The sequence below is a fragment of the Babylonia areolata genome, chromosome 20 (genome assembly GCF_041734735.1).
Source record: "Babylonia areolata isolate BAREFJ2019XMU chromosome 20, ASM4173473v1, whole genome shotgun sequence".
NCBI lineage: Eukaryota > Metazoa > Mollusca > Gastropoda > Neogastropoda > Buccinidae > Babylonia > Babylonia areolata.
This window is the reverse complement of record NC_134895.1, coordinates 10122429-10149928: the sequence shown is the minus strand read 5'-3', so window position 1 is coordinate 10149928 and position 27500 is coordinate 10122429. Positions and strand designations below refer to the sequence as shown.

The 27500-nt window shown below is 43.6% G+C and overlaps 1 protein-coding gene and 1 non-coding gene across 9 annotated transcripts in view; both read left to right on the top strand.

Annotated features, from left to right (window-relative positions):
* The window catches only part of LOC143295082 (putative ferric-chelate reductase 1), a 50357-nt gene that overhangs the window by 3993 nt on the left and 18864 nt on the right, over positions 1 to 27500 (top strand). For 4 of the 8 annotated variants that reach the window (XM_076606641.1, XM_076606642.1, XM_076606646.1 and 1 more), the window contains 8 exons: positions 11530 to 12067; positions 12985 to 13109; positions 13895 to 13989; positions 15041 to 15167; positions 18003 to 18200; positions 19184 to 19282; positions 22897 to 23041; positions 24990 to 25103. In XM_076606641.1, the coding sequence (XP_076462756.1) occupies positions 11836 to 12067; positions 12985 to 13109; positions 13895 to 13989; positions 15041 to 15167; positions 18003 to 18200; positions 19184 to 19282; positions 22897 to 23041; positions 24990 to 25103 (1135 nt within the window). In that variant the 5' untranslated portion in view covers positions 11530 to 11835. Of the gene's footprint in view, positions 1 to 6577; positions 6597 to 7561; positions 7715 to 10166; positions 10399 to 11529; positions 12068 to 12984; positions 13110 to 13894; positions 13990 to 15040; positions 15168 to 18002; positions 18201 to 19183; positions 19283 to 22896; positions 23042 to 24989; positions 25104 to 27500 lie in introns of those variants that run through there. The other 4 variants (XM_076606644.1, XM_076606647.1, XM_076606645.1 and 1 more) reach the window with 4 other exon arrangements.
* Positions 4163 to 4234, top strand: Trnae-cuc (transfer RNA glutamic acid (anticodon CUC)). Its single transcript has one exon. It is a non-coding gene; the product is annotated as a tRNA-Glu (tRNA).

Below are 27500 nucleotides of genomic sequence, written 5' to 3'. Positions count from 1 at the left end.
GACGTGGGGGAACATTGATCTGGCGGGACTAAAACCTGGGGGAACATTGATCTAGGGAAACTAAGACCTGGGGGAACACAGACCTGGGGGAACACAGACCTGGCGGAACTAAGACCAGGGGGAACTAAGTCATGGAGGAACATTGACCAGGGGGAAATAAAATCTTGGAGAACACAGACCTTGGTAAATTAGACGTGTGAGAACTAGACCTGTGTGTGTGGGGGGGGGGGGGGGACGGGGAGGGGGGAGGGTAAGACCTGTGGAAACATTGATCTGGGGGAATCAAGACCTGGGGGAACATTGACCTGGGGAATCTAAAACCTAGGGGGAGCTTAGATCTTGGGGAACTAAGACATGGGGGAACTTAAACCTGGAGGAACAGATACGGGGGAACTAAGGCCTCGGGAACTTCGACCTGGGGGAACATGGACCTGAGGGAATAGACCTGGGATAACTTAACACCTGGGATAACTTAGACCTGGGATGATTTACACCTGGGATAACTTTGACCTGGGATAACTGAACACCTGGGATAACTTACACCCCAGGAACACTGAAAAACAGGCTCCCATGATATAATCCGGCGAGCACACACAGTTGACCCCATCTGCTTCCTTCACTACTCCACCCACCCGCCACACCCACCCGTTCAGTTTGCTCAGCGCGCTTCACACAGGTTTGGAAGTGGATCGCTGCTGGTTTAGGTAATGGGGTTGATTAACAAAGGAACCGTTTTCTGAGAATTCACATGGCCTTTATTTATTCTGCCCCCCCCCCTCCCCCCCCACACTTCCCCCCTTTTTTAAAATTACACGGAAAGACAAAAAAAACAAAACAAAAAAAAAAAAAAAAATCTTAGCATTATCATTGACTCTTTATCCAGGTATCTATATTCTTTCGTGAAATAAAGTTTGAATACTGACTCTTCCCAATCACACCTGCTCCTATAACTCCCCCTCCCGCAACATGCACACACACACACACACACACACACACACACACACACACACACACACACACACCTTGTTAGTTACACTTGGTTTTGGCGTTGACACCCAGCCATAGGTGATACGGGTGGCGGAAATACCTATAACTGTCCCATGGAACTTGTGGGAAAGGGACATATCTGACACTGCACTGACTCCACCAGAACGATATCATGTTAATAGAAAAAGAAGAAAAAAAAAAAAAAGAGAAAAAAATAAAGGGGGTGGGTGGGGGTGGGTGGGGGGAAGGGGGGGGGGGTCTGAGGGGGGAGGAGGGGCATCCAAAATGCCCATTCTGTTACATGGAATGTCTGTGATTCGAGCTCATATAACAGGTTTGACTGCGAGTTCTGCGCTCAGCCGTTTGAGCCAGCCAAGAATACCTACCTGGCCTCACCTGCTTCTAAGACGAACTTGAAAGGGAAGGGGTTGCTGGGAGGGGGGGGGGGGGGGGGGTAAAGGGGTTCGTCAGGTTGTGTTGACTATGTAAACACTGACCTGCTTTTCCATCGAAGCGTGCGATTGTCGAGGGGGTATCAGCAGTTGGTCTGACCCAAAGGTGGTGTAAGGTTACTGCTTTTTTGTGTGTGCTTTTTTCTTTTTTTTGCCAGTCTGGTTATATTCTTTGATATGTTATAACTGACTGTGCACATACATGCTGGTGGATTTATGAATAAAGATGGGGTTGAGTGGGTGGGGGGTGGGAGGGGGCTGGGGGTGGGAGGTCGCTTCATCAGCTGCATTGGTTCAACCTGCATGCCTTGAAAAAAGAGAGAGTCAGAGAGAGATAGAGATACAGAGAGACAGACAGACTGACAGACTGACAGAGGGAGGGAGGTCAGGGGTGGGGGAGAGGGAGGGAGACACAGAGAGAGAGGGAGGGTGGGGTGGGGAGGTGTTGAGGGGAGGGGATGAAGAAGCAGACGTGTCTTATATATGGACAAATAAAAAATGGTGGCGTACTATAACCACTAGATTGAGAAGACAGGGCCGAATGCAGAGAAACCCATGGGACCTTTGTTATGATAACGAATAAAGGTTATGTGAATGCAATGCCCCCAGCCCCCACCCCCACCCCCTGACCCACCAACGCCCCCTCCCCCTCCCTCTCTCTCTGGGACACACACACACACACACACACACACACACACACACACACACACACACACACACATAGAGGCGCGGCGAAAATGTAGCAGCAAGCCCGCATGATCGATGTATCCATCATACCTGAGTCACGGTCACACATGACATAGGATCGTCGAAAAATAATTATCTTGATGTGCCAATCTGTTAGCCAGACCCCCTCCCCCCCCCCCCCCCCCCCCCCCCCCCCCCCCCCCCCCCCCCCCACCCCCATACCCCCCCATCCCGAGCCCCCCACTGTCCTGTTCAGTCCGACACTCTTCCCTCCCTCCCCCCCCCCCCCCTCCCCTCCACCCCTTCTTCGTTCTCTCATGTTTCCGGGTTGAATTAAGAGAGGTTTTAGGAGACCATGGAGATGCGGCGTGGTGCCTTAGGGCGTGACGTCGACACACTGAAAATGGCAGACGGCTAAGCGACCTCTGACCCTTCCCGTGACAAATCACCGTCTGCACATAACAGTCTCTCTTCGCGTTCTTCATCCTTCATCCCAAGACGTAACATAATCATGATGTATAGGATTTCTGTTCAGTTGATGATGACATATTACGGGTGGTGTGCATGTAACTGAACACCGTCTATATATGAAGCGGCGGCGCATATCGCATACTTGGACGCACCTCAGTGTACGAAAGCATGCGTAAACATTCGCGCACAAGCATAAAGACACAAAAACTGGCACATTGTATTTAGTTCTTCATGCAGAGACGTGCCATTATCATAATCATCATTTTATTATTATTATTATTAGTAGTAGTAGTAGTAGCAGTAGTAGTAGCAGTAGCCTAGTAGTAGTATTCTCAAGTATTGTTGTTGTTGTAGTGATGATGATAATCATCATCAACAGTATTTTATTCATTATTTTTTCTTCATCATTATGATAATTATAATGATTTTTTTTTTTTTTTTTTTTTGTAGAAGCAACAACCTGCAGGTGTCACACCAAAGACCACGTGTGCCATTTTCTGTCGTTAGTTGAGCACAAACCGCCCCGCACTTGGTTTGTATTCCGAGTTTCAGTTTCAGTTTTCACTTTCTCATGCATGGAGGTGTCACTGCGTTCGAAAACAACAACAAAACACACACACACACACACACAAAAACCCCATAAACTGACACCACACCATCTGCTAGGCAGATGCCTGACTATCAAATAGCATTCCCCCGAGGGGGTGCCGGGGATCTTTCAGTATAAATTGCATCCTCGCCTTCTGGAAATTCTGTGCTAGAAATTTCTTCTTTTCTATCACTCTCTTTTTTTCTGCCTTTTTTTCTTTCTTTTCTGTCTTTCTTAACTGTTGTCTCGTTTTTCTGCCTTCCCAGTCCATTCCCCTTTCGTTTTTCCAACTTGACACCTTTTTCACTGGGATGGGCACTATAGCTGCTCATTCTGCAGTGTTATTTGCTTATATGGCCTTTTAATGTATTGTTTGTTTGGCTTTGAAGTATTGCTTTTTTTCCATTTTTACGATTTTTTGTAATCTGGGGAGGATAAATTAAGCGGAATGGCTGGCGTCCTCAGTATGGCCTTGTCTAATTTGCCACTAGTAACTAAATGGTTGGGATACTGTGTCATGAACTGTGTTTTCTGGGTTTGTCTTAGTGGGGCTTTTTTTGTGTGTGCGTGTTAGTGTAGATCACTACCAGATGTGACAGTTTTGTGTTGACGCAGTTGAGCATTTGTATGGTTTGAGAGTCCTGATGTGACCCTGTACTGTGTGGTCGGCTGGACAGTAAGCAACAAGAATAAGAATACAAGACCAGCAACACAACCCATGCAGTGCACTTGTCAGGCCTTGAGAGCACGCGTATCAATCGTATCTTTGTGAGTCCTTGTGTGGGGAGACCCACAGCTCCACTTTATCTGCTTTCATGTCATCCTGTAAAGCTCCACACAGCAGATTTAAGGCTCTGGCATGTCACAGCCTAATTTGTTCTCTTCTCTGCCAAGGGGGCATAATTATGCCTGGTGTTATAAATCGTCCGTTTATCGTTCTGGCATGTCATTGCCTCCGTTCTGTTCTGTGCTTAGTTTCCAAGTGGTCTAGTTGTTAGGATTTCGCGCTCTCACCGCGACGGCCGGGGTTCGATTCCCCGCTTGGGAAGCCTTTAGCTTATTTATCATCATTGATAAGAAAAAGAGATTCGTATTAGAAGCAGCGCAATTCGTATTCCACTTCCCCATTGAATAGATTAAGTAGGAAGCTGTTTCTAACTTAACCGTGTTTCAAGTGGCACAATGTTTTCACAGAACGTACGCCATGAACTTAGATTCAATTAACTTGGCTTGATTAAACTTGGTCTACCACCACAAAAAAAGGAGTAAAAAAGCAATTACATTTCTTTTCAAAGCAAAATCTTATACAGTTTGTGAATTGGGATCATTACAGTTTTGCCACCTACAGGCAATCAAACGCTGACGAAAGACATTTATAAATCCATTCAGACTGGCAACACCTTGATTTACCCAGACGTCACCAAAACCATTCTCATATAAACAAATACGAACATTTGAAACGATTTTTTTTCATGTTTATATGTGATAGTCAGTCGTGTCCGACTATGTCCATCAGAACAGCAGAGGAGGCAATTGCTGTTCCGACTATTTGGGCTAGAATTTGATTATAGTGGAGAGTGTCTTGCCCAAGTACATCCCCACTCTCTCGGCCAAGAGGGTTTTAGGACAGTCGGCGTTGGGATGGTTCCCAAAGGCCCACAAGGCTGCAGCACTAAGAGCCAGTGCAATTTTACCTCCTAGTTTGAGAGTCACAGTCCTTCACAAAAGACTAAGCTGTAAATGGTTTCCCATTGACTGGAGAAACCATTGATAATACAGCTCTCACTTTGCTGTTGGCCCAAATGTAAACTTACGTCAATCTGTGATATAAGCCGAGTGTGGTTTTTTTTCATGTACATCTAAGTCATATAACATTTCATACGCTTTGTATGGTAGTCTAAATGTTTCCATCTGAATTAACTTAAGCCAGTAACGAATACAGCCAACAGCAGAATTCACATACATAGGATATCTGTCTGTCTCACCGTAAACAAGGTCATTGGGTGTACGCATACCTACAGGCAAATGGTCAGAATCAATTCTTTCATCCACATATAATTCACATGAATCAAACACAAGCAATAGTAAATCATCAGAAAATATAAAATAATCAGTTACACAACAGCCAGAATCAGACATATATATGTATACCGACCCTGAAAGTCACCTTTTAATAAACCATTTAAGATACACATATTTAAAGCATTGCACATGTTCAACAAATATTTGCCATAATTGTTCATGTAATTATCCTGAGAACATCGATCCGAAGTGTAAGATTGACTTTTTAAGTCGCCACATAAAATTATATAAACGCCTTTTGTAATGGTGCAATCAATCAAGCACTCCTCAAGTAAACTGATACCATTATCAACATCAAAATAAGTGTAAAAAGGCGAGCCTTCTGGAGCAACATAGAAACACACATATAACACATCTTTATCTAGCCCGAACAATGTTTTATCTATAGTTAACGTACAAACATTGGCATACTTGTTCACATCAACGCTTTTGACAAAGGGAATAAATTCATTTTTAACGAGACAGACAATACCCCCCCCCCCCACCCCCCACCCCGCCCCCCCACCCCCCGATCTTCTCCCTTTTTCAGAAAGTTTTTACCGCTGATCTGAAAAAAAAAAAAAAAAAAAAAAAATCCATTAAACACATTTAATTCACAGTTTTCTATAAAAGTTAAATATGAAACGAAATCCTGGTCTGCAAGTTTGGACGTTAAACCATTAACGTTCAATAAATTATTCAAAAAGGAAAAGTGTTGTTTTGTTTCTGACACCCGTCCGTTCAGCCCGTGCACGTTGCACGTTGAACGCTCAGTCACGCAAGACTGGTTTGACAACGTGTGTTTGACAGTTGAGTTCGCGGGTGAACCTGGACCCGGTGTCGATTTAATCTGGTTGCCCTCAATATATATTGTCAGGGAAGAAAATCCCTCTCAGTAGAAATGGGCCGGCCGGATTCCTAACTGGAAACCGAACTGGATTCGAAATCATCCAGAGAGAGAGAGAGAGACGCGGGTGGTGGGAGGGGGTGTGTGGGTGTGGGGGGTATTCTACCCAATGCACAGGTTTTTTTTTTAACCCACAATGGCGGGGGGGGGGGGGGGGGGGGGGGGGAGAGGGAGAACCTGATTTTTCATGCGTGTGGTGCCACGAAGTACAGGGCAGTTCCACCTTTTTTTTTTTCTTTTTTTTTTTGGTGAAATAACAAAGTGATAGGGAGAGGAATAAAACGTTGCTGTGTCATTCTACGTACGTGTTTTCAGTGCAGGTGTGCGTGTCACCAGGCGTCAGCACTTTCCCCGGCCACGTGAGGTGGACTTTTTTGGGTTGCTGCAATGTTCAGTTATACTCAGCGACTGAAAGGACATGGATACTATTGCCCCGGCACCAGTGCGTGTACATGCATGCACTCATGAAATTAATATACACGGCGCGCGCGCGATCAGACGCAATTACACGCACACGGCACACACGCGCGCGCGCACATACTTATGTGCACCCACACACACGCGCGCGCGCGCGCACACACACACATACACACACTCGCACTCATACACACCGGCATAATCTAATCTATCTACTCTATACCCTATGCACTCAGTCAACACGCGTGCGCACGATCGAGCGTACACACACACACACACACACACACACACACACACACACACACACACACACACACACACACACATATATATATATATATATATATATATATATATATATATATATATAAGAAAAGAAAAGAAAAAGAAAAAAGAAATTAATTTAGTTAATTTGTCAAGCAGAAGATCCGGCATATGACATAGCATGAGTGAACATCCTTTCACCTCCCTCCTCTCCCACTTCTCCAACCACCTCCTCTTCTCCTCCGCCCCCTCCGAATAATAACTTTAATTAAAAATAATCAGTAATAATAATAATACTGATGCTAGGGCTGATGATAATGATGATAATCATTTTTAGATGAACACAGTGAACTTGCCGTGTACAAGTACCGGCCCGGGGAGATGAAATGATATATTTCCTTTACACAGTCATCTCCAACGGCACGAACACTGCCCCCCCCCCCCCCCCCCCCCCCCTTTTTTTTTTTTTTTTTTTTTCTTTTTTTTCTGTGTCACTCTGTGACCGAGATCGACTAAAACCACGCCTCGACATGATGTTTGGCTTGGCACGGTGTCAAAACCAGCCAAGTGAATCGGCTGAACCTGAACCAACCTGCGTCAAAGACGTCTAATCGCGATTTGATTCTGAAAAGATCTTGGGGGAGTTGCAGTGACGCATGGGTGTCGTTTGACGGTGTGCGTGCCTCCGCCATACTTATTCTTCTGAGTGGTTTAGTGCTGCTGTACTAGGAGTTCGTGACAGTACATATTGCGCGATTCGAAAGAGCGATTGAAGGGAACGAACTGTCTTCTGATCCACCAAGTGCCAACCGTCTCGCTCAGTTTTGCTGCAACTGCGTCCGCCGCGCAACTTGCCACCACCTGACCCTCTCTCTTGAGGTGCGTGCTAGGGGTGTGTGTGTGTGTGTGTGTGTGTGTACAAGGGTGGAGCAAAACCCCGACCCTGGTATGTGGTGACCAAAGTGGCTGCCGGCCACCAAAGGTTAAGTGTTCCGTCTGTTTGAACAGCGGGGGGGGGGGGGGGGGGGGGGGGAATCGACACACACATACGTTCAGTTTACAACTGTCTGGGGAAAAAAAGAAAAAAAAAGAAGCATAAATCTGACAAAAAAGATGAGAACGCCAAGCCAGCGAACATGGTTTGTAGAGATATGGGTTAATTAATATGTTTGCCAACCATCATTCTCAGTCCTGTCCCTAGGGATGTCTTATTTCGGTCAGGGATATAACCACGGATGGTTCATCATGTAGCTGTCATTTTGGCTGTCTCCTCGACTGTTTGGCTAGCCAGATCGAGCGGCCGGCGTCGCTTGTGACCGCTGTGCGGACCAGTGACAGTATCAGCAGCTCAAGGAGGCGTCACTGCATTCGAACAAATCCATATACGCCGCTACACCACATCTGCTAAGCAGATGCCTTACCAGCAGCGTAACCCAAAGCGCTTCAAGTTAGTCAGGCCTTGAGAGAGAAAGAACAAAAGATAAATAAATATGAAATCAGTGAAAAGGAATAAAGAAATAAATGAATAGCTAATTAAAAAGAAAAAAAAATATACGAAAAAAGAAGAAGTAATAAATGAAAATTGAATAAAAAGACAATAATGATAACAGTAAACAAATAAGCATATAAATGTAAAGGGGCAGAACAGGTGTAGCAGTCTCTGTAGCAAAGGTCACATCTGCATGTGGCGGTCTGAGTGAGTTCAAGTTCCTGCACTAGCTCCTCAGTCGTGCAGTCACTGCGTCAGTGCTCTTTATTAATTTTTTTCCGGTTCGCTCAGCAGCCTTTCCCCCACAGTACTGGTTCAGTCGGGGTATCTAGGTATACCTCTAAACCTAAATAGTGCGGTCCGACGGTCAGCTGCAAGTCCCGCCCAAGACTGGCTCGACTGATGTCGGTGTCCGAGTCAGTCGTCATCGTCATCATCATCATCAGCAGCTTCTTCTTCTTCACTTTCTTTTCTTTAATTTCTTCTACTTGAACTTCTTCTGAACGGAGGTTAGCCTGGCGGAAAAAAAAAAAAAAAATATATATATATATAACCCTCCTCGATTCTTGGCAAACGTGAATCCACCCTTCTCTGCTTGACTGACCTGCGATCGGTCATGCGGGCGAAAGAAGACAAAAAGATATGGCCGGGTCCTGTACTCGGTATCTATATTGGGACAGTGACTAAACATATTGCGGGTGATCTGCTTCAGTGGAAATGAATTTGATAGTTGCTGAATGCACTGATGTGTCACCTCCGATTTATATTGAAAAACAAAGAGAGAAATTGACAGAGAGAGAGAGAGAGAGAGAGAGAGAGAGAGAGAGGTTATCGGCAGCGCCGGCTCCGAATGTTGGCTTGTGACTTCAAACCGTTACGTCTGTCCTCTGCATAGCCGGGCGTTTAACTGTGTTGCACAAGCTCACAGAGCCCATGGCAGGTCGTATAGTATATTATCAATACTGTGCCGTTCAACATATATCAGTACCACGTTGAAACTGCATGGCATTTTTGCTGCTCGAAAATATAGTTTTGCTGCTCAACGTCAGCAACTAATTATAATCTCCTTTCATCAATCCCAGACTTCCTGCATGGGATGGTTAACTCATTCAGTACGGCCAGTCCTCTCTTCTCCTCTACACAGACCCCTCGGATGTCCAGTGGGTGTCTGAATGACCCAACCTTCGGTTAGCTTCCGTCATCAGAACTGTGGTATTCTTTGTCACTGAACATTCACGTCTTCAGTATAAGAGCGTTTCGCTTGCAATATTTTGATGATGGTAATTGGGATGAAACGCTGTTAACGTCGTCTCTTTCGCCGTTCGTATGGAGAGAGTTAACCATGTTGACAGTACAAGCACTCAGCTTGGACATCAGTAGCCAGCCTGAGATAACCATGCAAGTAAAAAGAAGAAGAAAGAAAAAAAAAAAAAAAAAAAAAAAAAAAAAAAAAAGAAGAAGAAGAGCTTAAAGCAATCTTCAGAAAGGGTAAAAATGCAGGCTGACAAGGTTGCTGATCTCTGATGATAACTGATGATAGCAATCACTGTAATACACACTGCACCAGTGCACGGCACACAAACACGTACGGTACATGTGTGACAGCACAAGCATTATGGTCTGTTACTACAAAGCGTACTACTACTGCTGCTGCTACCACACACACACACACTTCTAACACACACACTGGCATAAATACACACACACTCACACACACACACACACACAAACGCTTACTTTCGGTTTCGGACCAAGGGGGTAACTCTGGTGACAGCTCTGCAGAGTTAAGGTACCTGAATTGCACGTTTCGCTAAGACAATAGAGAGCCAGAGCAAACAATGGAAATGGATGCATGGTTTGACGTTTTGTGTTCGCCAGGAATATCAGGCTCTCGACAGGTTTGGACTTATATGTTCAGAGTGAGTGTACACGGCTCTTAAATGGATGAGGCAATATGCACGTTGCTTTCTTTTTTGCAGTGATGTTTTAATGCATCGAATGTCCCAAAGGCTGCAACAAAGATTCTGAATTTGAGTCCGCGAAACAAGGGAAGTAACTCAATTCGGCACATACTGTGAGTCACTTCGCGTGCTGATAACATGAATTTCACATTATACACAAGTAGATAATTATAAGTAATGAAATGATTTCATACATATAAGTCAGTTAAGTTAGTAACACCACATTTACAGCTGTCCAGGTTTATTTTTGTTTCTCTTTTTTTCTCTCTCTGCTCTCTCTCTCACGCACGCACGCACGCACACACACACACACACTTGAAACTCACTCGCACATACTCTCACACAGAATTGTTGCCAGTTCTTTTTACCATCTCAACTCCAGATAGAATTTTTACTGCAGCACACAAAATTTAAAGGGGCACCCCATACACAATGTTTTGTTGGGTTTTTTTTTCCCAGCAGCTTCACATCTGATGTGTGTGTGTGTGTGTGTGTGTGTGTGTGTGTGTGTGTGTGTTGGACAGCTAGGTGCGGATAGGAAGTCGTGGAGTGTTAGCCTCATGGTAATGCATCTGCCTGAGAGAATCTGAGAGCACTGGTTTGAATCCCTAAGTTGCCAGTATTTTGTTCCCTGCAGTAGATCTTGGGTGATGGTCTGGACACTAGTCATTCGGATGAGATGATACACCAATAGAGGTCCCATGTGCAGCATGCACTTAAGGATTGTAAAGGAACCCATGGCAGCAAAAGGGTTGCCCCTTTCAAAATTCTGTAGAAAGATCTACTTCAGTAGGAAAACAAATAAGATTGCAGACAGCAAAAAGGAAAAAAAAAAAAAAAAAAGAAAGAGGAAAGAAAAAAAAAAGATGTTGCTCTCAGTGTGACAACGCATTCTCCCTGGGGAGAGCAGTCAAAATTTCTCACAGTTAAATATGTTGTGACAAAAAGAGTAACACAATACAAATACAATAGCTACACACTCACATTTTCCCTGAAATGCAGTGACAACTATTATATTGATCTGTCTGCATATTAAAAAAAAAAAAAAAAAAAAAAATATATATATATGTGTGTGTGTGTGTGTGTGTGTGTGTGTGTGTGTGAAGTGTGTGTGTGTGTGTGTGTGTGTGTGTGTGTGTGTGTAAAGGTAAGACCCAGATACTAGTTTTGATGATTGATTGAATATGAATTGTATATACCTGCACTAATTCACCCATTCATTTTTTATTTTTTCTGATTTTCAGGAACTGACAGAATCTTGCATCATCACAGTCCTGTGGCCAAGAGAGATATATATTAATATCTCAGAAGTAAGGACTTTGAAAGGAACTGAAAGAAGAAAACACCACAACCACCACCCGCTAATAATTTACAAAAAACATAACTGAAACAAAACTGAGAGGAAGTGACGTTTTAACAGAAAATTAAAAACAAAAACAGCAACAACAACAACAGAAACAAAGAAGAACAAGAAGAAGAAACAAAGAAAGAAAGAAAAAAAGAGCACAAGATCCACCACAAAACGCCTGATCATCGGCTTTATCATCAAAATGGCAGTGAAGGGGACAAAAAGAGACACGACACTGTTTCTGAGTAGACTGGTGGCTGTGATGTGTTTCATGTCGCTGCCGTTCGCTTCCAGCAAGTTGAGTGGAGCGCCTGGGGCTGCTTGTGTTGATCTGACACCTCAGCATGGCTCCAATTCACCACAGACCTCCCCCTCCCCATTCACCATCTCCTTTTCTCCGAGTAGTTTCAGTGTGAACGGCACACTGGTTACAGGTATGGTTGATGCACAACGTTGAAACTGAGAGCAAGTTTGTTTTGTTCAGTTTTTAGAATGTGAAGATGTGAGTTTTGAATTCTGTGTGTGTGTGTGTGTATGTGTGTGTGGTGGGATTGTGTAAGGTGGAGATTTCTGTATGTTGGGTGTGTTTTTTGTTTGCGTATGTATATGTGTGTGTGCATGTGTATGTATTTGTATGTATGTGTGGTCATGTGTGTATGTGTATATGTGTGCGTGCACGTGTGAGTACGTGCATGTGTGTGTGTGTGTGTATGTGTGTGTGCATGAATGTGTGTTTGTGTCAGTGTCTGTGTACACTGCATGTATGCATCATTTTTTTTTGCATGTGTCCATGCCCACATAAGCATGCATATTTGGTATGTAAGAATGTGTTTGTCACTATTATAATTGCATTAAAAACATTACATCTGCCCTTGTTCTTTTTGAGGCAGTTTTCCATCATCTACCGCAGATAATTTCTCTGTGTCAGTTCCTGGACTCTGCAATGTTCCTTTCACACACCAGAAATGTGTTCATTGTACAACTTTATAACCATCATTGGTCTGTCATTGCCCACTTCAATAACTGCCACAGTGAATTTTTGTATGTTGCTCATTTCAGAAACCACATATATTGCGGTCATTGCCCCACTCAGTAGCCATAAGCATGGTGTATCATACTTATAGCTGATTTTAGATAGTTTTGTCAAAACAAGTAAATATTTGTTACATATTTGCAACATATCACTCAGGATGGATTAAGTTTGGCTGCTGTCCTGAAATGGTGTTTGTAGCTCATTCTGATGGTCACAGAGAATATCATATACAGTCTGGGTTTATATTTGTATGAATACATGCACAGATGCTGAGATGTATCATGCACTCATTATACTGGAACTGTGTGTACGTTTCAGTGACACTGAGTGGGGGAGTGTTTAAGGGTTTTTTACTGACGGCGCAGTATGAAGACTCCTGTGTGGACCAGAGTCTGATGCCCGGTGTCTTCACCCCTGTGGCAAACACCAAGATGACTTGCAATGTAAGTGGAAGTCTTTTTTTGTTGTTCAAATCCAAATTCAAATTCAAAAACACTTTATTAATCCACATGGAAATTAACGTGTGCAATCACAGGCTCGTTGTAGACACCAACATAAAAATGAACATATGTGTACCATACAATACACTAAAACAAGTCGGATATAAACTCACAGTAGCTGACTAAAACAACCCGACACCCGCACACCCCACACATGCGCACACATTAAGACAATAAAGTATTGCACAACAATGTATACTGATAGAAAACATCCAGCAAATAAAATATAAGTTTTTAACTCTCACCCTAACTCCCCCACACACATCTGTGTAAAGACAAGGTAGTGTACAACAATGTTAAAAAAAGAAAAAAAATCCAGCAAATAGATCGTTTCTAAATGTAAAATGCACACACACACACACACACACACACACATTGTTGATACAATGCCTGTTTTTTGTTTATGATTTCCCTTTCTTGGTGGTGATATTTCAACTGAGCTGCTATTCCTGAAGCCACTAATTCATTCTTACAGATGCTGAGTACAGAGTATTAAGAAAAAAGGGCTTTCATGTAATATTTACATGTGAATAGTTACACTGTCAAAACTAGACTTGCACATAGCACACACATACACACACACACAGACGTGTTGTTGCTTACACAACATACCATCTAACAATGATATTCTTTGACCAGCCCATATTACCGGTTTTTAGCCACACATCTTCCCATCTGCCTCCAGTTGTTTCCCCCTCTAACTCTGTACACACTGTGTTTGTCTTCAGAATGGAGCGGTGACGCATTCTAGCCCCAACACGCTAAGCCCTCTCTCCTTCCAGTGGACACCGCCCACTACTAGTCGGGGAAACATCCGCTTCAGGTGAGTTGATCATGTTGCTGGTAATCCCTAGTATGGTGTGATGAGACCTTAAGCCTTCCCATACTGCAAGGATTAATTACAGCTTGCACAACCTTCCTTGCTGTTCAGATGTTCAGCAGTAGTTTTAAATGGTTTGAAAATTAAATTAAGATCTTTCACATGTTGCTTCACCTGTTGATATTTCCAATAATTGTACTTTTTAAATTTTTTTTATAGATATGATACTGTTAGGATCAAAAGCAATGTATACATTTCAGAAAAGTTTGTTTGATATATGCTGAGGTGTGAAACACAATTTTCTAGATATGATCATGAACAAAACAAGCACACACACACGCAAAAAAGTGCTGGAAAATTGTCAAACTGCTCTGAAATGTCATCTGTTAGTTGCGTGGAAGTTTATCAAGAATTATGTCCCTTGCCTAATTGTTCACATGCAGTTGAAATGCTAATACTTTTGAAAGTCTTGATGAATTAAACACTTGAACAATACAGTGGAAGTCCACATGGATGCAGTCACCTGTTGATCATAAAATTTGTACTGCCATGAAAAGTTCTTTTCCATTTAAAAGCATCCTTTCTGTCTGTTAATGTGTCTCATTATTGTGGCAGTTGTGAAAGGATTTTTGTTTGCATGTTTTTGCATCTGTTTACCCGTTTTTGTAGGCACCAAGAGCTCTGCTTAGAGATTAGGTGGTATACAAAATCACATTATTAATTTGATAATCCTAATTCCCCCCCCCCCCCCCCCCCCCGCCCTCTCCCCTGATCATGAAGTTTCTTTTTGTTGCAAATTTCCTGCTTGAGGTATTTGTGTGTTAATTAACATGTAAGCTATCTGTACTTGTTTCCGAGCTATGTTTGTGCAGAATTTTAACACCTTCTGGGTGAATGTCAAGGCCAGTGATGTGCTGTGGTGTTTTAACATGTAAGCTATCTGTACTTGTTTCCGAGCTATGTTTGTGCAGAATTTTAACACCTTCTGGGTGAATGTCAAGGCCAGTGACGTGCTGTGGTGTTTTAACATGTAAGCTATCTGTACTTGTTTCAGAGCTACGTTTGTGCAGAGTTTCACCACCTTCTGGGTGAATGTCAAGGCCAGTGACGTGCTTGTGGATTCAGCAGTGGGGGCGGGCAACTCCACGTGTGACCCCTCCACTACTCCTCAGCCAGCGCCGGTGAGCTTGTTCAGAGTGAATGAATCAATGATATGGATACTTACATAGCACCTATCCTCGGTCGGACACCAAGCTCTAAGCGCTTTACAAACACCGGGTCATTTTTCACAACAGGTTGCCTACCTGGGTAGTGCCGACTGACGGCTGCCATTGCGGGGCGCTCATCATTCGTTTCCTGTGTCATTCAATCTGATTTCAGGCATGCACATATATGCACTCAGACAGACACGTGACATTTTATGTGTTTGATTGTTTTTGTTTATTTACCCCGCCATGTAGGCAGCCATACTCCGTTTTTGGGGTATGTGCATGCTGGGTATGTTTTTGTTTCCATAACCTACCAAACGCTGTGCTGTGGTGTGTGCATGCTAACATATGATTACTTGCCTGTACACACAGGTGCTTGAAGACATGCATGTGTGTCTGTGTGTGTGTGTGTTCTTTGCATGGGCATGCGCACACAGACAGAGAGACATACACAGACTGACAGGCACTGAAGACAGACAGACACATATACAGACACACTCCATACTTGTGTTTTGGGGTTGTTTTTTCTGTCTTTTGCTCTTGCTCTTTCTCTCTCTCTCTCCCTCTTTCTCTCTGTCTGTCTGTTTTTCTTTCAGCCATACATGCACCTACACACACAGACACAGACACACACAGACACAGACACACACACACACACACAAACACACACACACAAACACACACACACACACACACACACACACACACACACACAGAGGTCTGAGAAATTTATTCCCAAAAGTCATGCAGAGTTAGGTTTATTCGTATCACTTTGAAGCACTTACTTTCTGTTTCAGTGAACAGTGTTTTGCTGTGTGAGTGCATGGCATACTGCGGTACATGTGTTGCAGGTCCTGTCAAGTCCTTTCTTCTTCTTCGTTCGTGGGCTGCAACTCCCACATTCACTTGCATACGCAAGTGGCTTTTATGTGCATGACCATTTTTACCCCCGCCGTGTAGGCAGTTATACTCTGTTCCTTCGGGGGTGTACGCTTGTTTCCATAACCTACCGAACGCTGACATGGATTATGGAATATTTAACATGTGTATTTGATCTTCTGCATGCGTATACACATGAAGGGGGTTCAAACCTGGAACCATCAGGCTGAAAGTCCCACGCTTTAACCACTCAGCTGTTAAGCCTGTCATCCTGTTAAGTCAAAATGATCCTTACTGTTAGCAAATGAATGAGCTCATACTGTTTTCGAAGAAAAAAGGAATAACGTGAAACCAAATGCAATCTGAAAAATAAAGCAAAATGCACAAATACCCAAAATAAACATACATGCTTTTATTTTTCTTAATTATAATACAGAAGGGTATAATGCATTCTTAACATTCTTCTTCTTCTGCGTTCGTGGGCTGCAACTCGTATGTGAATGAGTGGGCTTTTACGTGCATGACCATTTTTTACCCTGCCATGTAGGCAGGCATATTCTGTTTTTGTGGGTGTGCATCCTGAGTATGTTCTTGTTTCCATAACCCACCGAACGCTGACATGGATTACAGGATCTTTAACGTGCATACTAGTTCTGCTTGCGTATACACACGAAGGGAGTTCAGACACTAGCAGGTCTGCACCTATGTTGACCTGGGTAGATCTGAAAAATCTCCACCGTTTACCCACCTGGCGCCGCTACCAAGAATCGAACCCGGGACCCACAGATTGAAAGTCTAACGCTTTAACCACTCTGCTATTGCGCCCACCAGGTTAACATCCAATAAGGAAGAGAGAACTCAGAACTCAGAAAAGTTGAATGTACATTGGCCTTGGGCCATAATGCAGTGAGGAGGAGGGGTGGGTGAAGGTGACATTGGATAACATCGTGTTAACCGCTAGCAAATGACAATAAATGCACAATCATGGTGAATACACACTTTAGATAGTGTACCCATAGTATAGTATAAATACCTGCTACTTCACCATGTTTGATCACTGTCTGCAATGTGCAGACCTGCTAGTGCCTGAACCCCCTTCATGTGCATATGCAAGCAGAAGATCAAATACGCATGTTAAAGATCCTGTAATCCATGTCGGCGTTCGGTGGGTTATGGAAACAAGAACATACCCAGCATTCACACCCCCAAAAACGGAGTATGGCTGCCTACATGGCGGGGTAAAAACAGTCATGCATGTAAAAGCCCACTCGTGTGCATACGAGTGAACGTGGGAGTTGCAGCCCACGAACGCAGAAGAAGAAGACGAAGAAGAAGATCACTGTTCGCAAAATTAACTTCTTCCTTCTGTTGATCACATGAAATACATATCTTGATACATTATTTCAACGATTAAGGAGGAGAGAGAGAAAGAGAGAGAGAGGGGGAGGACAGACAAATAGCCAGACACAGGCCAATAGTGGAAAGAGGGAAGGTCAGACAGACGAACAGAAAGACGGAAGGACAGATAAAAACATAGACAAAGACACATATAAAGACACATATATAAAGACACAAATAAAGACACATATAAAGACAGATGATTTTTTTTTTTTTTAGTAGACACAATGAGTATTTAAAAAAAAATAAATCCCACTTTGTGCTTTTTTTTTTCCCCTAAAGGCTGTTTCAGATGGCATAATGTTAAAGAAGGTGTAAATATATTAGCTGGCCCTGGAGAATAATTTAAACAGGATTTTTTTTTTCAGATTATTTGGGGGTGGGGTGGTGGGGAGGGGGGTCTGGGGAGAAAAGTCTATGAGTGTGTCTATTTCTATGGCGTTTGTGTGTGTGTGTGCGTGTGTGTGTGTGCATGTGTGTGTGTGCATGTGTGTGTGTGTGTGTGTGTGTGTGTGTGTGCATGGTTTACAGACAGGAACTATTCAGAAAGATCCAGGATGTGGCACGACCAAGGGGTGTTACTCCGACTGCAGTGGCTCCAGTTGCGGCTTCCTGATGACGTGGGCGCCAGGACCGTCGGCTGACAATGTCCTCATCACGATGAGCAGCAGAATCGGAAACGCTCAGAACCGCTACTTTGCCTTTGGTCTGTCCAATGACCAGGAAATGGTAAACTGTATACTTGTCTTGTTTGGCTTTGTTGTATGATCTACACTGGTTAAAAAAAAAAAAAAAAAAAATTGTCAGATTAAAAAAAACATGAGTGTCAAAGAATCGATAGACAGACAGAAATACAAAAAAAATTTGGCGGTATGAAGAGCACAGGATCAGGAGTCAAGATGGCTGCTGGAAAAAGAGGGCACTAGTCAGGGATGCACAGGGGAGGTAACCTACTTCAGGAGGTTATCGGCCGTAGCTACTTTCGTTTTCTCTGCATAGGCGGGTAGTAGTTTGCACAGGACAGGAATCAGACCCCTGCCGGAGTCTGCACTGGGGTGGGTCACGGTAAGTAGGTTACTCAAACGTAATTTTAGGAAGAAAATTTCCTTTTGCTTCTCAGAATTTGATGTGTCGACATAAGCAATGAGGTTTTGATACTCAGGGGAAGTTTTACTCTCAACACAGGGAAAGCTTTTGTGTATACATGTGTGCTATGTTACTCCCATGTCTCCATTATTTTCGATACTTACCCTTCCCCTTCTTCTTAACCTTTCCTCAGATCTACCATTTTTTTTTTTTTCATTCAAAGAATTTTAGTCTTAATGCCATGCAATTTATGCAGTTCACCAGTTTGTTTTTGTGCGTGCGTGTGTATGATGTGTACTGACCTCCGCTAACATGTACTGAAGTCTGTTATCCCAGACACTTTGCACTTATGATTGTGAAGGAGGATAGGGCAATGCCTGAGATACAGGGGAGTGGGTAGAGTGTGTGCAGTATGTGCGCGCGTGTGTGCATGCATGCTTTTGCGAGTGTGCATGTGTATATGTGTTTGTTTTGTCTATACATATATGTACATAAACACACGCACACACACAAAAAAAACCCCAACAACACAAAAAAAGAATCATAGCTATTGAGTGCAAGCTTTGCAGAAAACACAGTCGGTCCATGTTTAATACAATTCTAAATATGTGTGCCTTTTTATGCAGGGTGACGACAGCGTTAATTACTGTATCAACGCGGCGAACGGAGTCTACAGTTCATACAACGATGGAAAAAGCAACGTGCAGCTGACTAATTCACAAGATGTAAGCTCCAGTACATCATATATATTTTTCTTTCTGCATTTTCTCTATTTTCATCAATACAGTAATATTTGTATTTGTATTTGTATTTCTTTTTATCACGACAGATTTCTCTGTGTGAAATTTGGGCTGTTCTCCCCAGGGAGAGCACGTCGCTATACTACAGCGCCACCCTTTTTTTTTTTTTTTTTCCTGCGTGCGGCGCAGTTTTATTTGTTTTTCCTATCGTAGTGGATTTTTCTTCAGAATTTTGCCAGGAGCAACCCTTTTGTTGCCGTGGGTTCTTTTACGTGTGCTAAGTGCATGACTAGTGAATGACTAGCGCCCAGACCTTCACTCAAGGTCTAGTGGAGGGGGAGAAAGTATCGGCGGCTGAGCCGTGATTCGAACCAGTGCGCTCAGATTCTTTCGCTTCCTAGGCGGACGTGTTACCTCTAGGCCATCACTCCACTAACACAGTGATTTTCTATTTTTCTTCTATTTTTCTTCCAAGAAGACACAGGGTTCCAGAGATCAGGTTGGGTTCAATAGACAATAGGTCGTATGACCGGAAGAACATAAAATCAATAGGTCACTTTGAAAATCAATAGGTCAAATATCACCCGTCCCGGGCTTTTTCAAACTTTAATAATGCACAAATGAAAGGAAAATGTAATACATTGGCCATTCTGGTCATTCATTGACTAGAAAAAAAAGAAGTTAAGAATGTCATTGATTTCTGACAAGAAAATGCAATGTTCTGGTCTTCTGACGCTCGCAAAAGGCAGCAATAAAGATTCGTTTCGGATTTCGTTTCGTCACGGATCCGTATTTTAATAAACCAGTTTATAGTCATTTCCTGTAGGAGCAGACGACAAAGTGATTGCGATCATTAGAGAGAGAGAGAGAGAGAGAGAGAGAGAGAGAGATGGTTACTTTGGTTGACCGACTGGTCATAAAAACAATAAGTCATGTGACCTGGCAACTTGAAAAACAATAGGTCATTTCAAAATTAAATGCGTCAATGACCGATGACCGATGTCGAACCTGATCCCTGGGGTTCACAAGGTTGAGCTGGTGCTGCTTTTTTGTGTGTGTGTGTGCAGTTCACTTCAGCACATATTTATTTTGATAACTGAAGGAGTATGTATGCCAAACTGTAAAACTGTTTTTACCTAAGAGTAAGTCATAGCATTGCCAGGTGCTATCTTGACAGTACTGAGCAGCATTGGGTTTAACTCACTCAGTACGACCAGTCCTCTCTTCTCCTCTGCACAGACCCCTCGGATGTCCAGTGGGTGTCTGAATGACCCAACCTTTAGCTTCCATCGTCAGAATTGTGGTATTCTTTGTCAACATTCACCTCTTCAGTATAAGAGCCTTCCGCTTGCAATATTTTGATGATGGTAACTGGGGTGAAACGCTGTTAACGTCGTCTCTTTCGCCGTTCGTATGGAGAGAGTTAAGAAGATGTGTACCCTTGTTTTTTTGTTTTGTTTTTTTTTACATTGAAAATTATCTGCATATTACACTTCTGTCCTCAATTACAGTTCTTTATCTGTCTTGCGCTGTATTGCGATGTAATAATTAATTGCAATGTTTTTAAAAGCGAATATGTGAAATACTTTTATTTGAGAACATATGTTTATTACTCTTGTTTAATCAAGTAATCCACGTGTGTGGGGTGGGTGGGGGTGGGAGGTGGGGGGTGGGGGTGCGGGTGTGTGCTGATTATCTGGTTTCGGTTTTCCGCAATTTATCTTTATTCTTATCTTATCTGTCTATTATAATCAATGTGCAGTATAGTAGGCTATGTTTATAATTATATTCAAATAAGGTTTCTTAATTCTTTCTGTTTTTACATTAAGAATACTAGTTATTACCTGCAGTGTGTGGATGTATGTATGAAATGGTGTATGTGATATTTTTTACATTTGTATCTTCGTAATATTCGTAAAAGCTGTTGTTGACTTTTACAGTTATGGTCCCCATGTTGTTTATTTGTCTATGTTGTGATAATGCACCTGACCAAATTTCTCCAGTTGGAGATAATAAAGTTATTCTTATCTTAACTTATCTTATCTTATCTTATCTATCCATCTATCTATCTTTCTGTCTGTCTATCTCTCTCTCTATCTCTCTGTCTGTCTGTTAGTCAGTCAGTCAAACTGCCTATCTATCTATCTATCTCTTTAACATATATATTGTATCTTTTGTAGATCTTAAAGATTAATGAATAGTTGCATAGATAGAGAAATGAATCTTTAAAAAAAATCATTCAGATAGAGAAATGAATCATATTAAAATTTATTCATTCACTTGTTCATTGTTTCTTTATTTTGATTATTTATGTACTCATCTGTTTATCTGATTATTCATTTATGTATACGCTTTTTGATTTGTTTATCTGCCTGCTTTTCTTTTCCTTTGTTTTTTGCTGACTTGAAATGTATCTGTTTATTCATTTAATATTTGATTGATAGATTAATTTATTTATTCATGTATTATATTTATCTATCTATCTATCTAGATGTATATAGATGTATCTATTTGTTTATTTACTTGTTTATTTATCTTTAGACATATTTTTTTCATTCCTGGGCTGATAGTTGAAATGCTTCCATTGTATGATCTGAAGTGGCACTTTAGCAGATGGGAAGAGAGCAGCGCAAAGCATGACAATGTTGTTGTTGTTGTATGGCTGGATTCAAAGTAGAAGAAAGACAATGAAGACCCAAAAATTGATGGTGATGATGATGATGACGATGATGATGATGATGATGACGTCGATTATGATGATGATGATGATGATTATGATGACATAGAGGATGTTGAAGATGATGATGATGATGATGAGGATGATGACGATTATGATGACATAGAGGATGTTGAAGATGATGAGGATGAGGAGGATGATGATAATGACAACAATGATGAGGATGATGAACGAATGATGGTGACACAAAGGATGTTGATGATGATGAGGATGATGACAGTGAGGATGATGTTGATGATGATGACACAAAGGATGATGTTGATGATGATGATGAGGAGGAGGACGAGGAGGACACAGAGGATGTTGATGATGATGATGAGGAGGAGGATGACGACAAGAGGATGACGATGATGAGGATGATAATGATGATGACGACACAGAGGATGATGTTGATGATGATGATGAGGAGGAGGACGAGGAGGACACAGAGGATGATGATGATGAGGAGGAGGAGGAGGATGACGATGACAAGAGGATGACGATGATGAGGATGATGATGATGATGACGACACAGAGGATGATGTTGATGATGATGAGGAGGAGGAGGACGAGGAGGACACAGAGGATGTTGATGATGATGATGAGGAGGAGGATGACGATGACAAGAGGATGACGTTGATGAGGATGATGATGATGATGATGACACAGAGGGTGATGCTGATGATGATGAGGAGGAGGAGGACGGGGAGGACACAGAGGATGTTGATGATAACGATGATGACGACGACGACGACAGTGATGATGATGAATGAATGAATGATGATGACATAAAAGGATGGTGAAGAACATGCGATGATGACTCAAAGGATGTTGATGATGATGGCGGCGACGATGATGTTGATGACGATGACAATGTGGGCAGGGCGTGAGCAGCATCACAGTCAGCTTTGACAGCGGCGTGCTGACCTGTTCTTTCACCCGCACCACAGCAGGGGGCGCCAACGGCCGGCTGTTTGCCCTGGACAAACCCTACACCATCTTGTGGGCTGAGGGGCCTGGAAGTGCAGGTGAACAGAGAATAGAATAGAATAGAACTGAAAATAGAATATGTCTTTATTACCAAGTGTACCGGGGTCACAAGGAATATTGGGGGGGTCAGGGGTGTGTGTGTGTGTGGGGGGGGGGGGATAGTACATAACAAGGTACGAACATAAATTGAAAATCATACACAAACACATATACATTAGAAATTAGGATACATACAAGTGCATATCAATATAAAAACTTGTGCATACTCACACATGAACACACTGCACACACACACACACACACACACACACACATGCGCCACACACACGCACACACACACACACACACACTCTCTCTCTCTCTCACATACACATACACACACACACACACGTTTGAACAGAAGCCGCATATTACATGTGGATGGGGCTGATGACTAGATCTTCAGGTAGATGGTTGTTGATTGCAGGGAGGGAGAGGGGGGGGGGGAGAGGGGGGGGGATGAAGGGAAGAGAGAGAAAGAGAGAGAGGGGGGAGAGAGAGGGAGACAAGAGGTGGAGGGGGAGGGGCTTCAATGGCCGACTGTTCAAACCCTTACACCATCTTCTGTGCTGATGGGCCCTGGCAGTGGAGGTGAACAGGGGGAGGGAGAGGAGGGGGGGGGGGGGGTTAAAGGAAGAGAGAGAGAGGGGGAGGGGGGAGAGAGGGAGATAGAGAGGGAGAGAGAGATAGAGGTGGAGGGGGAGGGGCTTCAATGGCTGACTGTTCAAACCCTTACACCATCTTCTGTGCTGATGGGTCCTGGCAGTGAGGTGAACAGGGGGAGGGAGAGGAGGGGGGGGGGGGTTAAGGGAAGAGAGAGAAGGGGGAGGGGGAGAGAGAGGGAGAAGAGTAGAGGGGGTGGGAGGGGCTTCAATGGCCGACTGTTCAAACCCTTACACCATCTTCTGTGCTGATGGGCCCTGGCAGTGGCAGGTTGAACAGGGGGAGGAGAGGGGGGGGGGGGTTAAGGGAAGAGAGAGAGAGGGGGAGGGGGGAGAGAGAGGGAGAGAGAGATAGAGGGGGGTGGGGAGGGGTTTCAATGGCCGACTGTTCAAACCCTTACACCATCTTCTGTGCTGATGGGCCTGGCAGTGAGGTGAACAGGGGGAGGGAGAGGGGGGGGGGGTTAGGAAGAGAGAGAGGGGGAGGGGGAGAGAGAGAGAGAGATAGAGGGGGGTGGGAGGGTTTCAATGGCGACTGTTCAAACCTTACACCATCTTCTGGCTGAGGGCCCGGCAGTGAGGTGAACAGAGGGAGAGGGGGGTTAAGGGAAGAGAGAGAGAGGGGGAGGGGGGGAGAGAGAGGGAGATGGAGGTGGAGGGGGAAGGGGCCCCAATGACCAGCTGTTCAAACCCTTACACCATCTTCTAGGCTGAGGTGCCCGGCAGTTCAGGTTAACAGAGGGAGGGAGAGGGGGTTAAGGGAGGATAGAGAGAGAGAGAGAAAGAGAGGGAGGGAGAAAGGGAGGGAGAGAGAGAGAGAGAAGTAGGGGTGGGGGGGAGTGGCGCCAGTGGCCGGCTGTTTGCCCTGGACAAACTCTACACCATCTTCTGGGCTGAGGGTTCTTTCAGAATAGAACAGAACAGAATACTTTATTGTCAAACTTTGTAAGGTTTATAAGATGCAACACAATACAAGCCTGTTATAAAGAGGAACAGTCATGGACAAACTTCACCAGCCTTGGCTGTAATTCTTCTTGCAAGATAAGCTCGCTAAGCTAGGCATTTGGATGACATAATATATCTTTTAAGAATCTAAATATTGTGTTTCACACAATAGTCTAAAAGATGAATTTCATCTTCTAAACTCAGAGAGAGAGAGAGAGAGAGAGGGAGGGAGAGAGAGAGAGAAGGAGGCAGGGAGGAAAGAGAGGGAGAAGGGGGGAGGAGAGAGAGAGAGAGAGGGAGTCACAGTGTGGCTGACACAATGCGTCGCTGTGCTGTGCAGCGGGGGCGGGGAGGCATGAACAGATCCCCATTAGCTCCTCCATGGCCGTCAGTCTCCAGGACTTCACCGCGGACATCACCGGAGGCGTCGACTTTCCCCTCGTCAAAGCTCACGGTCAGTGTTTGTTGAGTCATCATTGTCGTCATCATCGTCATCATCATCATCATCATCATCATTGTCATGATAATCACAGCATAATCATAATCAATGCTTCTTGTCATAATGTGTTGTTATTGTGGTTGTGTCAGTGTATTGTTAAACAGGTTCCTTCTCCCACTTCCTTGTGGGTGGGTTTTGGGGGGGGGGAGGGGGGGGGGGGGCGTAGGGGTGTGTGTCATTCATATCATCTGAGGTGGGTGTCAGTGTTAAACCTGATGTGACGTAATGTTGAGTCACATCACTTCTTCCAAGGAAGTGCAAATGTTTCAGTTTCAAGGAGGCATCACTGCGTTCGGAGAAATCCACATATGCTACACTAGAAAAAACAAGAGAGGCAAGGCCTTCAAGACTCACTTGTGATAAATTAAGTCCCCTAGCATTAATTACAGAGTAATTTCCCTTTTTTAGTATCTGCACCAAAACGTTCGCAAAGTAAAAAAAAAATTCCATGCTTAGCAAAAGAAGTTCCTGTTTGAACAAAAAAATGATAATAATGACTCCTCTTGTTGTTGTGGCAGAATAAGAGGTCAAAGTGCCAAGTTTAGAGAATACAAAAAATATAAATATAACAGTAAATGCAGTTTGCATATAATTAGGCTTCTTTTTATTTTTTTGTGCCATTCCTAGAGGTGCAATATTGTTTTAAACAAGATGACTTGAAAGAACTGAATTTTTCCTATTTTTATGCCAAATTTGGTGTCAACTGACAACGTAAAAGTTTACCACGGACACACAGACACACAGACACACACACAAACACACACACACAGACAACCAAACACCGGGTGCGCAGATGACTGGTCAGGCCAATCCGTGCCCGGAAGGTTCTGACGCAGTGTGGACAGGGGATGGTGGCAGCTGTCGGGGACTTGCTGGCACTGCTTTTCCTGGCCTTTCTGTGTTGCTCTGCTGCAGCGATTCTGTTGGCCTCACAGGATTTGGTGCCTTTGTGGACAGCTGAACGCCACTTTGGTCTGTCCATTGCATTCAGCTCCCATGTGTCGTGGCTGATGTTGAAGGCCTTCAGAGAAGCAGAACTTTGCCAGAGGACAACTTTCTTGTTGTCGTAGGATCTTTCCTGTTCACCAAGTTGCGTGCTAGCAGCACGTGGGACCTCGGCTTATTGCCTCATGCTGATGACCAGACGCTCAGTTTGATTTTCCAGTCAAAACTTGGGACAAAGGGCGAGATGGGATTCAAACCCACACACCCTCATGGACGCTCTGTATTTGGCAAGTCAGTGTCTTAACCATTCTGCCACCTTCGCTCTGTGTTTGTTGTTGACAGCGTTTGTTTGAGTCATCATCATCATCATTATCATCATCACCATCATCATCATCATTGTCACAATAATCGCAACATTTTCATCATCGTTACCATCATTGTAATTATCGATCCGAAATCACCCATACCGCTGTCGAAATCTGTGTGAGTTTGGGACAGACTCTGTGATCGATCAACATCGTTATCTTTCAGAGTAATGATCTTCCACAACAGGGCAGATCACGGTACGGTATATTCAGAAGGTATACTTTCTTTCTCGTATGTCCTCTTCACTGACAGGGGCAGGGGGGGTTGTGGGGGGGGGGGGGGGGGAGCTCACACATCTAAACTGGCATCATTGCTTTCAGTCATAATGTGTTGTTGTTATTCTGATTGTGTCAGTATAGTGTTCAACAGATCCCCTCTCCCCCACTTCGCATGTGTGTGTGTGTGTGTGTGGGGGGGAATGGGGGGGCGCGAGGGTAGGGGTAGGGGGGTAAGAGGGGCCTGGGCGGAGGGGAGGGGTAGGGTGTTGTTCAAATCACCTGAGGCTGGTGTCAGTGTGAAACCTGATGTGGTAGGGTGTTGTTCAAATCACCTGAGGCTGGTGTCAGTGTGAAACCTGATGTGACTAAATCATTTCAAATGAGACATCATTTCTTCCAGGGAAAGTACAAATGTGTATTGAGAGTATTGGTATGTATGTATGTATGTATGTATGTCTGTATGTATGTGGAGGAATTTTTTGTTTAATGTCCCTTCACACATATCGGTGATTGAAGACATTTTGTTAAAGTATTTATGAATACATCTGAGTATTATCGGTTAGAAGGGGTGGGAGATGTGGATGAATGGAGGGTTGGGGGAAACTGGGCAAATGAGGGTAAAAATGTGGGTGAAATTTAGAAGACAAACAAAACAAAAACAAAAAAACAAAAACAAAAAACCCTCTAAATACAGTTACAGGAAATTACTTAAAGGACTTCGTAAGAGAGAAGTCGTTAAACTGACAAGCGACACAACTGATAATGAATGCAAAAAGTCAAAAACATCAACGTTCTCAGTCACTTGTGAAGACACACTTTCGTG